The 20,872-nt window shown below is 46.4% G+C and overlaps 1 protein-coding gene across 3 annotated transcripts in view; it reads right to left on the reverse strand.

The window, feature by feature from the left end:
- Positions 1–20,872, reverse strand: part of LOC115113605 (CD276 antigen-like) — an 86,929-nt gene that overhangs the window by 37,902 nt on the left and 28,155 nt on the right. For all 3 annotated transcript variants that reach the window (XM_029641421.2, XM_029641420.2, XM_065013049.1), the window contains exon 4: positions 18,836–19,132. In XM_029641421.2, coding sequence (XP_029497281.1) covers positions 18,836–19,132 — 297 coding nt within the window. The remainder of the gene's footprint in view (positions 1–18,835; positions 19,133–20,872) is intronic.

Here is a 20,872-nt window from a genome sequence, read left to right on the forward strand (position 1 = left end):
ACTGGGACCGAAGGAGAATGATGTCCCCTGACAGACAGACAGACAGACAGACAGACAGACACCCCACCACAGGCTAACAGGAGCCCCAGGGTGCATTCCAGGCAGGCTGGGGAATGAGGAGGAGCATAGAGGGGGTCAATAAGCTGCCTCTTTCATTATGAGGCTAAACCAAAGGCCTGGCAGCTCTGGCCTTCAGAGCGGCTCAGGGCTGGTGTGATGTGAGAGGATCAGGGGACAGACAGTGGTTCAGTGGAGATCACAGGGGGGCAGGGTGGACTGGAGGATAGCCCTAGGGTGGTTGGACACTGAGGCCCAACCCTGCTGGAGGGTCTAGTATCCCCCATGGCCCAGAAGAAGAAGTCAAGGCCACACTGCAGAGAGGAAGAACAGGCAATAGACGAAAGCACGTAGAACTCATTCGGACAATAGCAGCCAGTCGACCTAAATCACATTCACAACCCAGTCTGCTGAGTTCACACCTCGCTGGGAACAACAGCTCTGCAATCACCAATCAACAATCAATCAATCAACAATAAGCTGTCTGGTGAATTAACGCTTTATTTCCTTTCATTCGTTTAGCAGTTGTGAGATCTGGGAGGACTGTGATAGGCTGGCAGTCATAATAACAACACTGAACAAAACAAGAAGCCAGAGCAGTGTCAGAGGTCAAGGCTCAGCCAGACTAGAAGACAGAGAGAAGACATGATTTCCTTTTTTCCATTTGGGGGAATAATTGAATTTAATGGCCGACTTTGCGTTTGTTTCAGACTCACACCCATTGTCACACTTCATCACGGTCAGAGAAGGTGATCAAAAACCTTGCCTCCGCCTACAGCATGAAAGGGCTAGCTGCTAGAGGTAGCGCTGCCTCTCTGCCGCCTGTCCTCTGACTGTCCCCGGGTGCATATCTCACAGAAAGGGAGGACAAGGAGGAGCTCACCTCACCGGGAGAGGGAAAACTTGGCAAACTGAGATGGATGAGCACAGCTTTTTGTCCTGTCAGCATCTTTGCACTGAGCATTCTCCCCCATTTCTTGCATTTCAATGAATTGCTTTTCGGCAACCCAGCTCACATTTACTTACACAATTTGTCTGACATTATTGCCCTGATTTGATGCCGTGGTCTTGAGGAAAACACAAAAATATGATGTGCACGTGGGTGCATTTAAGACAGAATAGTGACTGCAGTTATTGGAAGAAATAATTTTCTAACCACACTTTTTTCACAGATGAACCCATAAAAGCCATCTGGAGGTGGCGGGCGGTGTTTTGTGTGTGTCAGTGCACATGTGTATGCCTCTGTGCATGTGTGTGTGTTGTTTGTTGTGGGTGTGTGTGACTGGGCTGGGATAGGAATAAGGCCTGCATGCAGTACCATTAGCCCACTCTAAAACTCTAAGCTGTCTTTCATGCACATCAGGAAGTAGCTTGTGACCTTTCTCCTGGGATGGATGCTTGGCTCTAGGTTCCCTGCCTTTACTTCACCATTTAGCACAACGCTGCTGAGAGTTTAGAATAGTGAGTTGCAGTGGGAGGTCACCTGCCCTCCTCAATGAGTTTGACTACTGATGTGATTGATCCAGACGTGAATACCAGTCCAGTAGTTCCTCCGACTCTCACTGCAGCCTTGCACCTCAATGGTCACGTTCCCTTGAGACAGCCTGGATTAAACATGGAATGGCTGGGTTAGGGGAACAATTGTCTGATATTGGCTGTACTGAGCTAGACCTAGTCTCCAAGTGTAGGCAAGTCACACATATTGAGACATTGTGGGCCTCTAGATTAACTTCTCACTAAGACACTAGTGTCTCACCCTGCATAAAGACTAACCTACAGACAGAGACAGAGCACTCACAATAATGAAAATGTACTTTAATCTCCGATCCGTTTCACTATAATTCAATACAATCTCCTTTAAAAAATCCCTCCAGATAAATATCCAAAATGTCTGACTGTGCTATAAAAAATTGCTTACAAATCTAAAAAATCGGGCCATAAAGAAATTCGCAATCTTATCTAGTGTCTAGTGAAAACAAACTGTCAGCATCAGAGGTTTTGGTTTAATACTCTCACAGCTAGGAATAGTTTTCAGTGTAACACATCCGAATAAATACTGATTTGGCCGTGCATTTAAACAGTGTGTGGGGCATCTAATCCTCAGGTAAATTCAGTGGGGTGATTTCAGATCTCATTCCAGCAAGGTTAACACGATTTTCTCATCCTTAGTCTACAGTGTACCAGAATCAGACTGTATACCCAGTATGATGGCTAATTAAGAATGTTAGCATCCTAAGCATGTTTCAGAATGAGGGAGGGAATGTGTGGCAGGGGAGTTGATAAACACTAGCCTAGTATGAGAAGAACTGAGAGTGGAACCACAGTGTCTAGTCCAGTCATACCCCTGCTGGCCAGTCTATCCCCCACCTTGACCAGCCCTCCTCAGCTTCTCGCTGCTTGTCAGCTCTGCCGAGACCTCCATTAAAAACTCCTCTGACGTCTCCTGTAGCTGACAGAGACTCCATCACTTCAGCATGCCCTCCTCTCAGGAGAGACTGGCATTAAGATGTCGGAAGAGGCAGAGTGGACTATCGATTTCTCACCACTTCCATTTCGTTCCTACTTCGGCAGTAACAGCTGAGGCAAACTTTAGGTTGCAATAATCAGTTTAACAAGTCTTGTTCTCAAAATGTTTAATTAGTTTTTCAAACAAGGGTCTGACTACAAGAGGGCAGAAGATGTGTAGGAGGGAATCGCTAGTGACAGCTATCAGCACCTCTGCCGACAATCTGCCGGGCTGATCGTGTCTGATATGAGTGGATAGGCTGAGAGCAAATAGACAAAGCCGCACTGCAGAGAGGAAGAGCAGGCAGGAGAGAGAGAGGGAGACCATTTGAATAGCTACTGTCAAGTACAGCCCTAATCCTAACTCTATAGCCTCAATGTTTTACAGGAATAAACACTACCAATAGCCCATCTGATTGGCTCTTTGGGCATGCGAGTTCCTTTACCAGGATCTATTTGAAGGTGTGAGAGACAACACACGACAGAGTTGATACCCTAGGGAATATCATCATCATCACAGACTCCACTATCTGATATACACTGCTCAAAAAAATAAAGGGAACACATCCTAGATCTGGATGAATGAAATATTCTTATTAAATACTTTTTTCTTTACATAGTTGAATGTGCTGACAACAAAATCACACAAAAATTATCAATGGAAATCATATTTATCAACCCATGGAGGTCTGGATTTGGAGTGACACTCAAAATTAAAGTGGAAAACCACACTACAGGCTGATCCAACTTTGATGTAATGTCCTTAAAACAAGTCAAAATGAGGCTCAGTAGTGTGTGTGGCCTCCACGTGCCTATATGACCTCCCTACAACGCCTGGGCATGCTCCTGATGAGGTGGCGGATGGTCTCCTGAGGGATCTCCTCCCAGACCTGGACTAAAGCATCCGCCAACTCCTGGACAGTCTGTGGTGCAACGTGGTGTTGGTGGATGGAGCGAGACATGATGTCCCAGATGTGCTCAATTGGATTCAGGTCTGGGGAACGGGCGGGCCAGTCCATAGCATCAATGCCTTCCTCTTGCAGGAACTGCTGACACACTCCAGCCACATGAGGTCTAGCATTGTCTTGCATTAGGAGGAACCCAGTGCCAACCGCACCAGCATATGGTCTCACAAGGGGTCTGAGGATCTCATCTCGGTACCTAATGGCAGTCAGGCTACCTCTGCCGAGCACATGGAGGGCTGTGCAGCCCCCCACACCACCCACCGCCAAACCGGTCATGCTGGAGGATGTTATAGGCAGCAGAACGTTCTCCACGGCGTCTCCAGACTCTGTCACGTCTGTCACGTGCTCAGTGTGAATCTGCTTTCATCTGTGAAGAGCACAGGGCGCCAGTGGCGAATTTGCCAATCTTGGTGTTCTCTGGCAAATACCAAACGTCCTGCACGGTGTTGGGCTGTAAGCACAACCCCCACCTGTGGACGTCGGGCCCTCATACCACCCTCATGGAGTCTGTTTCTGACCGTTTGAGCAGACACATGCACATTTGTGGCCTGCTGGAGATCATTTTGCAGGGCTCTGGCAGTGCTGCTCCTCCTGCTCCTCCTTGCACAAAGCGGAGGTAGCGGTCCTGCTGCTGGGTTGTTGCCCTCCTACGGCCTCCTCCACGTCTCCTGATGTACTGGCCTGTCTCCTGCAAGCGCATCCATGCTCTGGACACCTGGCTGACAGACACAGCAAACCTTCTTGCCACAGCTCGCATTGATGTGCCATCCTGGATGAGCTGCACTACCTGAGCCACTTGTGTGGGTTGTAGACTCCGTCTCATTCTACCACTAGAGTGAAAGCACCGCCAGCATTCAAAAGTGACCAAAACATCAGCCAGGAAGCATTGGAACTGAGAAGTGGTCTGTGGTTACCACCTGCAGAACCACTCCTTTATTGGGGGTGTCTTGCTAATTGCCTATAATTTCCACCTGTTGTCTATTCCATTTGCACAACAGCATGTGAAATTGATTGTCAATCAGTGTTGCTTCCTAAGTGGACAGTTTGATTTCACAGAAGTGTGATTGACTTGGAGTTACATTGTGTTGTTTAAGTGTTCCCTTTATTTTTTTGAGCAGTGTAGTGAAAGATTGATGTGTTTACCCCCCCGCCACTCAGCAATATAAACATTTGCAGACACCCACAACATTAAAGATCTTCAGGCATCCATCCTAAACCCTCAGTTGAGTGAGTTTGTTCTTTAGTCTGCCTTCTCCTCTCTGCAGTATCACTAGGAGAATATATAATGACAGGATTTCTTAAAAAGACACGCCTCTGTATATCTTTGCCTAAGGCTCTCATTATAAAACAACATTTCTCATTTTGCTCTGCTGCAGTCTTTGGTGGTTACTGAAGAGATGAATATTCTCAGAGCACTCAGGAGCAGCTGGCTACGACCCTGCCACTGCTTCTGTATCAGGCCAGCTCTGTCTCCACCAACCACACAGCTGCACATCTCTAGGAAACAGCTACATATTCTCACATTCACTACAAAATATAGTCTTAATAAGAATGATTTAAACGCAAACATAGTGGGGCAATCGGTTGTTTCTTGTTTCCATAGAAATGCAAAGCCATGCTTTGGAGTAAAACATGCTAATTGGTGACTTCTTCTACTGCATGAGTAATTTCCTGGTCTTAAATACAGATTTTTGGGTGGGTGGTGATAATATGGATGATTTCCTAAACATAATGTAGCTGACAGGGACATAAGGTCCAAATAAGGTAGATAACAGAAGCCCCAGTTTGTCAAATTTACTTAAATTCAATTTGTATGTGCGTATGAGAGAGAGAGAGAGAGACTGCCAAGCAGTTTGGCTGTGGATGTGACTTACTGGATGGAGCCTCCTCTCCACTCAGATAGCAGAGTAAGGTGGAGGAGGTCTGTAACCTCCACTTCCACTCAGAACATTACTACACTCACGTCTTCCTTCACTTAAAGAGCATGATGCTCCTGGTTGCTGCATTAGAAGAGACCACAGTATGAATACCAACGTCAAGCTAAATGTATTTTAACACTCTCCAACATTTCAACTTTAAGACTGTATGCCATGAGACTGCCCTGTATTTAAGGGCTCGGACACACCAATAACGTTTGCACTTCTAATTTGCGAACCGAGAGCGCGCCGATTTTACATCGTGCCGAATCGTGCAAAAATGTCGTAAGTTAGCTGTCCACCAGCGGGTGGTCTCTAAAACACAGCGTGCGGAACGATTGGCAGACGAACACCAGTTCAGTGTGTATGTGTTGTGCTCTTTCACCGAGTTGTAAAAGCAAACTAAGTAGAAACTGGCAACTCTTTAGTTTGCTGATGTTAGCTGGCAGGTTAACTGCTGTTGAACTTAACAGAAAAAACATGTGTTTATTCACAGTGCTGAGCTAGTATTGTAACTGACATGTAATATTTGTTTCATCCCCTCTCAACTGAGGTGAATGAATTAGCTACGCTAGCTAGTAGCTACCACAGCCAGGTTAGCTCCAGGCTCTAGCTATCTGTCCGATATTATTACTATTTAACAGCAATTGTTTGTATGGAAATGTTTTGTAGCCTTTGTTTCAACAGAAGTAAATGAACGTGGCTAGCTTTCGCCAGTTGATGTACCGTTAGCGAGAGCTGGCCAAAAGTTTGCTAACGTTAGCTATTATTATTTCCTGAATCACACGATGAAACCATACGCCAAACAATGTAAGATTGATATCCTGAATGTTTTCACTGCAATGTGTGTTTTTATTAGTCAGTATGACAATGTAACGTCACAGTCTTCACTGTCAAGGTGCACAGTAGAGGTCTGGTGGGACCAATTTCGTCATCCCGCTACCATCCGCAGCTTTTCATACCGCACTCCGCCCACACCCGCTGGCTTTCTGTCTGACTCCCACCAGCTACCGCAAGAACTGGTTCCAAACCCAACCGCAGTCCCACAATGTTATTTTAGGTGTATGTGACGCAGCTCACATGCCAGCCATGGTCCCAGCAATTTTGCTCCCTATAAGCAATATCAAATGCACAAACATAATTTAGGAAATTGTTTAAATTACCAGAGATTCTCACATGGCCCTTATAAGGCTATCTGTATTACTGGGCTATATCAACCAATATGATAGATGTAGTTTGTAGAGAGCAGAGTAAGAGAGACTTGCACTTTCTCTTGAGCTATTTTCATAGCCTGCCTTTTAGGAGAGGAAAGATGGGTGATCAATATCTAGGCCTATTTCTAGGAAATGTATTAAAGTATTTAGGAAGTACATTTCCTTGGACAGATAACTGCCCAGTGCTTCACCGCCCAAGCTATAGCCTACTCTATTTAATTGAGACCACACACGCACCTGATCTCGCAGGTATGGCTAATGAACTTAAAGCAGCAAGAATGACAACAGCGACACTTCCTATGTTTTGCATAGGCCAATAGGATATAGCCTACCTTTTAGGGGGACGATTTATTGGCAGAGACAAATAAATGGGTAATCATTACTTATTGAAAATGAAACGGCGCAACGCCTTATCACCATAGAAGCTTAACCTATGCGCGCGTTGAGCCTTTTCAATGATGATTTAAGTTTTTGATTGCACTTCGACTCACGTTAGTTGAGCGCCCTCCACTTCTATCCATTATCAATAGCCTATTTATTTACAGACACTGTAGTAAACTAGTCTAATCATATTTAAATTAATTTAATATTTAAATTGACTGCAAAATGTTCCTCCGCCCACGTAGGCAGCCTACTCTATCTCAATGAGACCGCACTTGATCTCACGCCCAACCAAGAGAGGTAGGGCTACTGATGTTGAAGCAGCGAATTGTGTGAGAATAATGCGAAAAATATGTGTTTTAAATACAATAAGTAGGCTAACGCATACAAAGCAATCTGTCGCACAACAAAAATATTTTCATCCCAAAGTCGTCTGTCTGACCGCCCACAGCATGAAAAATGCCGGCCTCGCCGCAATGATCTCTGTCGGGACCCGCAGGAATGTAGCCCTCTAGTGCACAGTCAGTACACAACACTGCTCATCATGTCTTATGGTGACAGTGGTCCCAGTGAATTTTGCAGTATATTAACAATATCAGTGAATTACAGTTACATTTTGAATTGATGGGTAGACCTACAGTAGCTACAGGTCAACAGCTTAAAGCTACAGTCTGGGAATAATGGTCATTTCAATTATTGAACCATTGATTCTATTCTTGGATAATATATTGTATAAACGTACACCATGGAAATGCTTTGTCGTGCCTCATCTTAGGGGGATCAGATGGTGACAGGGGTCTCAGCAGGGTCAGGCAGCCAGGGAAGACCAGTCTGACGGAGCTGAGGTGAAATTTTGCAGATACAGCACTTTATTATCTCTGCGCAGCAAACACTGGACAAGCCTGATGCTATTTTAAGTCAGTCTGACAAACTTTCAAAGTTGAGGTCCAAACGATACCATGGGTTGATAGAGGCTTTTCACGATGACACAAAAGATGTCAAACAAAAATGTGAGAAAGACCTGGTAGAAGCTATTGATGATGACTGGATACATATATGTTAAAATGCCCCGTCAGGTTCATATCATCTCAGAATTAAATTACAGCAGCTTAAGACCATCCAGTGAAACTGAATAACATGCACTCAGAAATGTCATTCCTCTGCTGGAAGTGTAAAACACAAAAGGGGACATATTTGCATATGTCCTGGTCTTGTGAAGGCTGGCCTAATTCTGGCAAAGAGTATGTACTTTTATTTCAGCATGTCCACAGATTCCACCCTTCTCCCTGTTTTTGTATGCTTGTAAATGTTGATACTAGTGGCTGTTATCTGAAGAAACTGTAACGAAGCTGTGTAGCTCAGTTAGTAGAGCATGGGGCTTGCAATGCCAGGGTTGTGGGTTTGATTCCCACGGGGGACCAGTATGAAAATGTATACACTCATTACTGTAAGTCACTCTGGACAAGAGCGCCTGTAAAATGTGAAACATTTATAGTGGCTAAGAAATGTATTGCCATTCATTGGAAGGTTGGTTATCCTCACACAATATCAAGTTATCTATCATTTAATTTATTACAAGATTAAGGGTATACTGTGCAACTTTCATAAAGGTCTGGATGCCTTATATGGAATACGATCTGACTAAAGGAGTCAGTATTGAAAACATACCCATGTCTGGGGAGATACCTATTGAGGCTATCGCTGGCTGCGCAGTCCTGGCCCTGGGGGTCTGCTGTCCTGGGGGTTGTCACTCTGGCCTTGGCATAACACACCCACAACCAATAATGAATGTTTCACTAAGATCCTAAAGCTTAGTGGGGTGTATTATATTGTGGCAATTCAGGGTGGTGGACACCTAGGGACAGGATGAGGTTACCCGGCTATATTGTTTGCAAGTGGGGTGTATTAGATTGTACTATTAGGCCCATGACATGAATTATATGGAGGAGTTTCTGTTTGTTAATGTATATTTGAGGTGTATGTGTATGCGTTTTTTTTTGTTTCCAAACCTTTCTCTTGGGAATTAAAAAAAATGAAGGTGGGAACTGGGAAGGAAATTGTGTTGTGAGAGAGTTGAGTTATTGACTAGACTGGTGGGGTCGGGCGTGCAGGCAGCTCGGGCTGGCTGGTCGGGCTGGCTGAAATTTGATATATATATATATATATATATATATAGAGGATGTCTTAGTCTTAGTTTTGCTATTCTAGTGGTTATAGGTGCAACACAATATTTCTTATTGAATGACCTTTGATCTAGTTCAGTCTTATTAATCATTTAAACATATTTAATAATGATATTTTACCTAGCTTGATGACTGTGGGCATTTATGCTTACTTTTTGTTCTAAATAGTGACGGCATATTGGATTGTGTAAAAATGCAGGAAATTAGCTTTAGATGCCCCAAAAAATTATGGGGGAGGCCAGGTTATGTCTCCCCCACTTCTAAAACCAAAGTGGCCCCCCTGACCATACCCCTCAGGTATTTTGAATCAAAAGGAAATGTTTCCATGTCCAAGCTAGTATAACACAGCCATACTATAACTATCACTGCCTCAGTCTCAGGCAATATCATGGTTGCAGACGCACGAAATGAGGCATTTGTCTCCTGAAGGTAGAAGTGTATCACCACTGCAGCCAGAACTTTCACCAAGACTACACTGAGTGTACAAAACATTAAGGACACCTGCTCTTTCCATGACAAATACTTACCAGGTGAACACAGGTGAAAGTTGTGATCCCTTATTGATGTCACTTGTTAAATCCACTTCAATCAGTGTAGGTGAAGGGGAGGAGACAGGTTAAAAATGACTTTTTTTTAGCCTTCAAACAATTGACATGGATTGTGTATGTGTGCCATTCAGAGGGTGAATGGGCAAGACAAAAGTTTGAAGTGCATTTGAACGGGGTATGATAGTAGGTGCCAGGTGCACCGGTTTGTGTCAAGAACTGCAATACTGCTTTTTTCCCCCCATGTGTATCAAGAATGGACCACCACCCAAAGCACATTCAGCTAACTTGACACAACTGTGGGAAATATTGGATATCAACATGGGACAGCATCCCTGTGGAAAGCTTTCGACGCCTTGTAGAGTCCATGCCCAAAGGGGGGGGATGCAACTCAATATTAGGAAGGTGTTCCTAATATTTGGTATACTCAGTATATGTGGCCATAATGTTGTATGTGCTTCTATTGGCTGCTGTGATATACTGAACAGAGAGGGCCTCAGTTTTTACCCAGAAGTTATTTAGCTGGAGTGAACCTGGGGCCCTATAGGGGCCTCTAATCCTCTGACCTTCTTAGTGTGCTCCATTCACTACCAGTCATTTATCTCATCCCCATCTCTAAATCCAGCCAGTCAGCCAGCCAGCCAGCCAGCTAGCCAGCCAGCCAGGAGTCTAACAGAAGGCATAGCCTTTGGCTAAAGCGCAAAGGACTTGACTTGGTTAGCATTTAGCTTAGTTGGCATAGGGATCAGATATACACTGGTGGCTCTGGAAAGTCTATCAGGAAATTGTCATGGTCTCTGTGTCTAATGTAGGATCATGCTGGAGCAGCAGTTTGAAATTCAAACAAAGTTGTATTAGTCTTTAAGCCTTGGGTTGGTTACATACCATATTTTTTGTTACCATAGATATTATGGATTTCAATATCATTTCACTAGAATCGCTTTAATTTTATCTTGCTATTTCTCTCAAAGCCATTTCTGCTACGGATGCCCGCGGTAATGTTTTTAAGGCAAACTTTATGGAATTGCATCTTATTTGATAACGAGGGACGTCTACCGTACACGGTTGAGGCCCCAAATAACCACAGACGTAACAGAGCCATTGGAGGCGACAGTAACACTAACAACGGCATCAGAAACCTTCACTACAGCTTTGCTGCTCATCCCCCAGCAGTACAGCAAGTGGCTGGAAGTAGGCAGACACATACATTATAGATATGACAGGCAGTTTAAGTCTGGGTCACTGAGATGTCTTGTGGCGTTGACAGAGAGTTGCACTTACTGCAGACACATCCATGGAGGAGGAGGAGGAGGAGGAGGACCCCCCCCGTCTGATGAAATTAAACACAGTTGACGAAATTAACAATGTGAAAGGATGGATTGAGTTCATTTCCCTGTGGACAGTTTGTCTGTTAATGTGACCTGAAGGAGATCCTGGCCCTCACAGCTTCCCTCTATCCACACCAGTCACATTTGGCTATGTCAAAGATGGCTGCCATGTTCTAATCAATGCTTTCATCACAAATGTAGGAGCATAATATTCGGTTCCGAGAGTTAAAGGGCTGTGATGACACTGTCCCTGCAGATGAAGGCAGATGACTCAGTCTGACTGCAGTACTAAATGTTGAGTCAGGTTGAGTCATTTCAGTCACATTTACAGACAGTAAACAAACTCTTTTGAGTGGTTTAAGTCCATGCTGCAGGGAGGGAAGTACGAAGAGTCCTGGGCCAGTAACACACCTCTTCAGGGAGACGGCCACACTAGCTCCATGCTTAACTTTCATTAATTTCACACCTTGTAATCAATTACTGGTCTCTAGAGCTATCAGTGAAGCAAGCTACCTTTTCCAGGAACGAGCCCAAGTCTCTCAGCGCCTCCTAATTGAAAAGACATATCACCGTTAGACAATACTCTTTGTGTATGGGCGGCCATTGATATGAACTGTTTCAAGGCACCAGAACGAAGCGATTTACAGAGGTTGCAAACACCTTTTGTGGGACAACAATGCATGGTCTTATCTGGTTTAAGAGAGTTTAAGCATAAAATAAATGGATATGAATAATTAAACGACCAAGCCTTTGAAGGTATGCTCAACTGTTTCGTCTGGGCTACTCTCCGCCCAATGTCTCTCAAAAGGCAGCACCTAATATGATTTGAAATCGTAAAGCAGAGGCTGACGCCAGGCCTCCAGAAACCAATCCCTCTTACAGGATAAAACAGCAACTGTGTGAAATGTACACTGCAGGCCCCTTGGCTCAACCCCACTGATTTCCAGTCCCCCCTCACTGTGACTCTGGGAGGGAAAATAAAAAATGAGCTTGATCAGTGACAAAATAGGGCTTTTGCCATTTTACTGCAGCCATAAATATAATCTGTCTTGAAGAAGAAAGAAAGCAGGAGAGGAGTGCAGGTCTTAAAGAGACAGGTTCCCTTCAGGCTCTGGGCAGGCATAAAGATGGCACAGTAGTCCACAGTGTGGAAAGGAGAGGAGAGGAGAGGAGAGGAGAGGAGAGGAGAGGAGAGGAGTGCAGGTCTTAAAGAGACAGGTTCCCTTCAGGCTCTGGGCAGGCATAAAGATGTCACAGTAGTCCACAGTGTGGAAAGGAGAGGAGAGGAGGCCAGGACGTGCCCGATGCCATGCCATGGTGGCCTGTACTGGTGATGGCTCCCCTGTGGTGAGGGGGAGGACAGGACAGGACCACACAGCAGGCCCAAGCCCACACACCCACACAGACTACCAGACAGCCACTCACAGCAGAGGTGTTCAGGCCGCAACGCTCCAACATTGTATTTTCAACTGCAGACATAAATTACATTTTGACATTCAGCCATCACAAAGACCTTTTATGCCAAAAGGAGACAGTGAAGACGACAACAGGAACAGGAAGGCATAAATCCCCAACACAATGAGAGGGAGCTCATTTTATCTCTGTGATTGTTGAGATGCTATAAGAGCAATGCAGTGAGCAGGAACTGGCCCGGCCCTAATCCCTCATTCAACCCCAACAATCCCTCAGAGCTGCAAACGGCAAGACTGAGAGCATGCCAAATAATACTGTGAAGCCATAATACAGGGATAAAACGTCCCCATGTTGAAGGCAAGGGAGGGAGGGAGAACATTCAAACAACTTAAACTCAACATGGCAGTGACAGGAGCAAGTGGCCCCAGTTCAGAATACAGAGAGGAAATAATGTGCTTACAAAGACTGCCATTGGCCTAACTGAATTTGTTTTAGACTGCTCCCTCCATTACTCCATCTCTCTATTTGGTTGCTGTTGTGCTAGGGGGTTGTCATAAGATAGTGTGTATTCAGGGAGGGATGTAAAGACAGAGAGAGAGACAGAGAGAGACAGGGAGAGAGACAGAGAGAAACAGAGACAGACAGAGACAGACAGGGCTAGAGACAGAGAGAGAGAGAGAGAGAGAGACAGAGAGTGGGAGAGAGAGCGACAGAGAGAGACAGGGAGAGACAGACAGAGAGAGACAGGGAGAGAGAGAGAGAGAGAGAGAGAGAAAAAAAAAAAAAAGACCCGTCTGTGCGTTTGGACAATAATTAATACAGTGTTCCATCAGGGGAACTGCTACTCGCTTCTCTGCTGACAACGCTTTCATTTAATACTGCTGTTTTCCTCTTTTTCCAAAGGCTTCGTTAATTGTATTTAAAGTAGTCCTGTAAAAAAGTTGAGTAGAGAACAACACTGCCATGTTTTGTTTTTAGCTTGCTTTCGTTTGCTTACTTGTTTTTTTAGGCTTGCGTAAGCTCTGCGAGCTGGGCACTGGCAGGTACCAATTTAGAAGGCAACACATGTCAGGAACAAGCACCCAGAACAGATAATAACACAGTCAGGGAAAAAGGGAAGAGGCACAAACGTAATGAAGGAAAAACACAGCAAAGCTTTATACGGTCTGCTCCAAATGGAATATATACTGTATACCTATTTTTTTAACCTTTATTTAACTAGGCAAGTCAGTTAAAGAACAAAGTCTTGGCAGCCTACCCCGGCGAATTGTTCATCGCCCTATGGGACTCCCAATCACAGACGCATGTGATACAGCCAGGATTTGAACCAGGGACTGTAGTGACGCCTCTTACACTGAGAAGCAGTGCCTTAGACCGCTGCGCCACTCAGGAGTCCTGAAAAGACTGTGCTAGGACTGCCCATTAGCACCTCTGTCTCTTCTGCCTATTAAGAGTCATGTTGGAGTGTGCATGGAGCTATTGAGGCGTGGATGTGAATGGGAAAGGGAGCGAGATGTAAAGTGTGTGTTTGAGAGAGAGGAAGAGAGAGAAACAGGGAGAGAGAGAGATAGAGAGAGGGGGGTAGATAGAGAGGGAGAGGCTGAGAGAGAGAGAGAAAAACATGGAGAGCGCAAGAGAGAGAGAGAGAGAGAGAGAGAGAGAGAGGGAGAGAGAGAAACAGTGAGAGAGGGGGGGACATGGAGAGAGAGCGATGTACTGTAATTCTGGTGGAGTGAGTTGGCCCTTTCGGAGCAGGGGATGAGGCCTCCCATGAAGTTGATGGAGCAAAGCAGATTGGACGAGCTCAGCAGCACAGCTTGGGCGATATCCCTCTGTCACCCTCTCTTCCTCTGTCTCCCTCACTTCATCCATTTACAATACCTTTACATTTGAGTCATTTAGCAGACTTTCTTATGCAGAGCAACTTAGAGTAAGTGCATTCATCTTAAGATAGCTTGGTGGGACAGCCACATATCTCAGTCTTAGTAAGTTTTAAAAAATCTCAATAAAGTAGCTATCAGCTAGTAGGGGGGAAAAGTCAAGTTGAGATTGTTAGTCCCTCCCTCCCTGTCAGTGACTCCATCTCCCTGCCTGCCTGTCAGGCCCTGGTGCCACAGCTCAGAGCTTAGCAAACACTCTCTGCTCTCATCTCCATCTCACTCTCTGTCATCAGCCCAACCCTCACTCCCCCTCTCCCTCTGTCCTCTCTATCTCGATCTTATCCTGCTGCTGCGAGTGCTGTGCCAGCAGTGGAGTCGGGCGGAGAGACAATGGTGCTCTCATCCGCTGAGCAGAGAGACAGAGGGCCTGGGCAGTGACAGGCCTAAAGCCCCCACCGCCATCTCTCATCTCCCACAGTAGAGATCTAAAGCTCTGCATTCTGCCAGCAGCTGTAAAAATGATATTAGACAGACAGCATGTCCATAAAGCTCAAAGGGCATTATTATTTTCTGAGGATAGCAAAGTGGCCGAGAGGTTGGGCAGGGAGGTGGAGGGGGGGGCCAGAGGTGGTATTTAGTCTGAGAATGAGCTGCTCAAACTGCCTCTGCTGCTTTCAGCCAGGAGGATGGTAAGTATATCCAAGCAGGCTGGGGAGGCAGAGGAGGCAAAGGAGGGAGAGGAGGCTGATGAGGGAGAGGAGGCTGAGGAGGGACAGGAGGCTGAGGAGGGAGAGAGGAGGTTGAGGAGGGAGAGAGGAGGCTGAGGAGGGAGAGAGGAGGCTGAGGAGTGACAGGAGGCTGAGGAGGGAGAGAGGAGGCTGAGGAGGGAGAGAGGAGGTTGAGGAGGCTGAGGAGGGAGAGAGGAGGCTGAGGAGGGAGAGAGGAGGGAGAGGAGGCTGAGGAGGGAGAGAGGAGGGAGAGGAGGCTGAGGAGGGAGAGGAGGCTGAGGAGGGAGAGAGGAGGAGGAGGGAGGAGGCTGAGGAGGGAGAGAGGAGGCTGAGGAGGGAGATGGGGCTGAGGAGGGACAGGAGGCTGAGGAGGGAGAGAGGAGGGACAGGAGGCTGATGAGGGAGAGAGGAGGTTGAGGAGGGAGAGGAGGCTGAGGAGGGAGAGAGGAGGCTGAGGAGGGAGATGGGGCTGAGGAGGAGGGAGAGGACGCTAAGGAGGGAGAGGAGGCTGAGGAGGGAGAGGAGGCTGAGGAGGGAGAGAGGAGGCTGAGGAGGCAGAGAGGAGGCTGAGGAAGGAGATGAGGCTGAGGGGGCTGAGGAGGCATAGAGGAGGCTGAGGAGGAAGGCAACCTGCCTGGGTTCATACAAGGGCTGCTGCAGCTGCTGCCTCTTGTCATCATCCTTGGACGCTGGATGCCAGGCATCTCTTTGTGTCTGTTCCAAGTTGGATCCTACTGTATCCTGCTGCTACATCCATCAATATCTTACTACCAACACACATTGTGGTCTCTCTCCCAACAGCTGTTGAACCAACACATGATACGGTCAGTCAGGGCTCAAGCGGGACATGACCTCTTCTAACCTGCACTGAGATATTTCAGTTGTAAATGGCAGTATTGTGTATGTAGTATTTCACCAGGCAGGTGTTGTGTCATGGGGGAGGTACTACTATTAACAGTGGTGCTAATGACGATGTCATGGTTCACAAACATAACTTCTTAACCCATACCGTCTCAACACATGGCTTCACACGCGCCCCACACACTGTTCGGTGCAGTTAGGGGTTCATTTTCTCCAAATTAACCTTGTCAAACTATTTCTTTTCCCAGGGGAGAGTTGTATTACTATTGTAATTTTCAATCAGAGATTGAGGAAAGTGTGACATTTTTATGTGCTTATTCTCTCTCCCCACTCTCTCTCCCTCTCTCCTTCTCTCCCTCCCTCCCAACCTCTCTCTCTCTCCCCTTCTCTCCCTCCCTTCCTCTCTCTCTCTCCCCTTCTCTCCCTCCCTTCCTCTCTCTCTCTCTCCCTCTCTCCTTCTCTCCCTCCCTCTCTCTCTCCCCTATTGGGTGGGGAATAGTCCATTTGGAATCTTAAGCAGATTTCACCCCTCCCTATAATAGGATTCTCAGTCTGGTGTGTGGTGGGTGCAGTGCTGTGATTATCCAGTATATTTACTATATAAACTCTGCTGGGCACACACTCAGAACAGTTCTGCTAGGTCAAAATTAATTACAGAAGTTGTTAAGCATACAGCAGCTGTTGTAAACAAATACAAATACATTTTCATATCAAACAAGCCCCTTGTATCTCGGCACACAAAATAAATCTGCCACTTGTTTACTAACAAGTTAGGCCATCATCAAGCTGTGCTGGTTAGAGTGAGATAAATGAATATTCTCCAACTAGCCCCAGAGCGCTCAGATCCTGGCCACGCCATGGATTTAAACAACAGCTCTGCAGCTTTGTCTCTTGGTTTGTTCCATCCTTTCTCTCTCTCTCTCTCTCTCTCTCTCTCTCTCTCTCTCTCTCTCTCTCTCCCCATCTCTCTCTTATCCCTCAGCCTCTCTTTCTTCTTGGCCGGTCTATTCTCTTTCATAGGTTGCCTCTCCGTTATTCTCCGTAGCCTAGCCTTGTTTTTCTCTAGGACAGCTTCAGAGCGTGGGTAATTCCTTTATTTCCACCGAGCTGAACAGATCACTTTTCGTTATCAGCGGTTTTCTGCGCTCGGCACAAACTGTCTCTCTGTGGAGAACAAAGGCTTTCCACTAGTCTAACAGAACAGGTGTTCTGCTGGGTTTCGGGTTGGATGAGGAACAACTGCTCAGTCTGAGAGGAACTCTTCCTTGACACACAGACTGACGAAGATCACAACCATACCTAGTTCTCGATCCTTTCATACTGCTTCAGATCATCGGTCCTATGTCAATTTCCTCCTCTCCTCTGTCAGGATTCACCTCTATCTTCCCCATCACCTCTATAGATCTGGACCACTGAAATAACTCTATGATCTGAAACAGTTCACCGCCTGAGGCAACGTCTAGAATGCCTTAGACAGGCACCTAATCAGCCTTACGTTCTCTATAAAACAGAGAGAGCATATCTATGCATATAAAGCGTATCTATGTCCTTTACTAAAACCACAAGATGCAATAGTCTCTAGTAGTTCCACTTTTCTAAAGTCTACTGCAACATGTGAACAGTAATCGTACTGTGGGCTTAACAGCAACACTTGTTCACTCCTTCATGTCATGTCTCTTCCTACTGTGGATTTAGCAACATCGTAATACACCGGAGGCCTTGTCATGACTGTAGAGTGTGGAGCTGTGGAATAGGCCATCGGGCTCAGGGCCCTGCCGGCCCCAGCAGCACGGAAGCAGCAGTCATTTCCCAGCCCAGCAGCACTCACTGACCTGACCTGACCTAACACACACACACACACACACACACACACACACACACACACACACACACACACACACACACACACACACACACACACACACACACACACACACACACACACACACACACACACACACACACACACACACACACACACACTCCCTGACCCGTGCGTAGGGTGACCTCCCCCTCCCTAGCTCTGCTCCAGCAGGTCCCGGTCACCTCTTCTTATTTATAAGCCATTTCACACAGCCCTGCTCCCATTAGAGAGCCAGTCTTGGCCAGTCTTGGCCCGTCAGACACACTAAACACTCCACACGCTAAACATCACATAAACCAGTAAGGCAGCCAGGGGCTGGGGATGGAACAGAGAAGACCCCAGGGCCACCACACAAGGCCACCACCCACAAAGCCCAGGAAGAGATTACACCACTCATCTGAAAAGAGCAATGTAAATATATTGACCCACTTCCTGGTTGGCAGACATTGTCTGTAGCTTCAGCTGAGAGACAGGCTAGAGCTGGGAGTCTGCTCTGTCGGCTGTACAGCTGCTGCACCACCATTACTTCCATTTAGCTCTAATATTATTGTATATCCTTTATCACCTTCTAGCATCACCAAATGTCAGATGAGTAGTTATTTTAGTTTCATAGGAGTCATCTGGGAAATAATTACCCACTGATGTGATTTAAAGATGTGTGGAAACTGATGGTTAGGCTTATTGGAGCATAATTGAACATTTCATTATTTTCCCTTCAGTTCTGTGGAGCTCTGAACAGCTAGCTGAATATTCAAGGCATAACATTTGACTAGCAGATTGATTTACAAATGCATACAAGACTTTAATAGGCAGCCGTGCTCCTGTGTGACTGAAAACAAGATTATCCTGAACTGGCAACATTAAAACACTGTGGGAAGTCTCTGAATGTTAGCTGGTTTACTTTCCAGAGGCTAGGGCCTTTGTCAGGGAAGACACACAGCAATGGGGAACACAGACACACAGATTCACATAGACACACACATAGACACACACACCTGTGATGGTGACGGAGGCGTGGCCGTCCTCACCCAATAATGGGTTGGTCAGTCTGCAGCTGTAAGTGCTATTGGGCTCCAGGGTGACAGTCAGGACACTGCGCATGCTGAACAGCCCCTCCTCATTGGCCACCAGGGAGGTGGTGACGTTGTCTGTCAGGTTGTGCCCGCCCCCATCCTGCCACAGTACGTCAGCCTCAGGGTAGCCACCGTACGCCACGCAGGTCAGCGCCACCTCGTCACCCGGCCGCAGGTTGGAGTCCGGCTCCAGGGTCACCAGAGGCTTGGAATAGGGGGCTGAGGGGGAGAGAGGGGGAGAGAGGAGGGGAGAAGAACAGACACACACAGAATTTTTGCCAAGTCACCAGAAGCTTGGAGTAGGGGGCTGGAGGGGGGGGGGGAGCAGAGACATACAGAGTTTTAGTCAGATTATCAGCAGTGAGGGACACCTAGGGAACTGTTTGACATGATTCCCATTAAATTGTTAATTACATTTAGGGAGCTTAGCATAACATCGAGCTTAAGATCCCAGAGACATCATCTTGCAGCATATCCTGGTGCTCCCTTCTGTCCTCCTCCATCTCCTCCCTGGAGAGAGCCACGGCTCTGAGCCAAGCCGCCTCACAATACAACGCAACCACCACAGGATGGCGGGCCTGGGGGAAATAGGCACGGCTCTGAGAATTTGGGACTGCTGTGCTCTGTTCAGGGGCTTGGCAGGAGGGGGCGGGCGGTGAGGAGGTGAGGGGGGTGAATCCTCAGCCTGGAATGAATTCCCTGCTCTCCAATCCCCTGAGCTAAAACACAACCAGAGAGGCGGCGGGCAGAGAGAGGAGGCTGTATTCCCTGAGCCAATCATAACACAGCAAACAATGGGGAGGACAGGGAGGGAGAAGAAGGAGATTAAATAACTTCATGCGGGTTGCCTTTTGAAAAGTGGGCTCTCTCGCTCTCTCTCTCTCAGCACTAAGACGGAATGTCAGCCTGCCACTAACCTCCCTGGCTATCCATTTGACTGACAGGCAGATTTCCACAGAGACCCGTCATTTTCTCAGAGCACTGTGGGAAGGGAGCTCTATGATGTTAACTGTAAATGCCAGCTAAAAATAATACATCTATGAATCGAATGCATGAAAAGGGGCCAATTTGTCACTGTTTGAGCGACTGTGTCAGTTTTCCCCTTTCTCTACCCAGACTAGCCAGCCAAGAGGAAACCTGTTGAAGGTTAACACTGCTTAATGCACATACATCCTTAGACAGGAAAGGCCCAATTTAACAACAAAACATGGAAATTAGTGGCGAGGGAGGGAGGGAGGGAGGAGTTCACCAACACTGTGTGTGAAGTCATAAAGAATCATTCTAAATAAAAGTGCACTCAGTTGTGATGATGGTCCTGTGATGGAACAACCACCTTCATCACCGAGCTGCTAGTAACAATCAATCTTGTCAGGAACTAATACTCAAAGCCAGTGATTGACCACAACCAGAGGACCACAATCAGAAAGTATCGACCAAACACATTATTGTGCATCCCTGACGGAACTAAGTGTTTTATGACCAATTTCTGTGTTGTGTTAGGCATCGATCCTAAAGGTCTCGCATGATTATCAAAGAAGGGCCTGTGATATGTGACCAAATTGCCCTCTAGTGGCCTCATGGGTGGAATTATTTCATAATTGATAAACATGAATTTTAAAAAATTCAAAAGGAAAATCCGGTGTTTCTATGTTAAACGGTTTTGTTATAATTCAGTCTTCTGTGATGGACAGTCGTGGCCAAAAGTTTTGAGAATGACACAAATAAGAATTTCCACAAAGTCTGCTGCTTCAGTGTCTTTAGATATTTTTGTCAGATGTTACTATGGAATACTGAAGTATAATTACAAGCATTTCATAAGTGTCAAAGGCTTTTATTGACAATTACATGAAGTTGATGCAAAGAGTCAATATTTGCAGTGTTGACCCTTCTTTTTCAAGACCTCTGCAAACCACCCTGGCATTCTGTCAATTAACTTCTGGGCCACATCCTGACTGATGG

The sequence above is a fragment of the Oncorhynchus nerka genome, linkage group LG28 (assembly GCF_034236695.1).
Source record: "Oncorhynchus nerka isolate Pitt River linkage group LG28, Oner_Uvic_2.0, whole genome shotgun sequence".
NCBI classification, from domain to species: Eukaryota; Metazoa; Chordata; class Actinopteri; order Salmoniformes; family Salmonidae; genus Oncorhynchus; species Oncorhynchus nerka.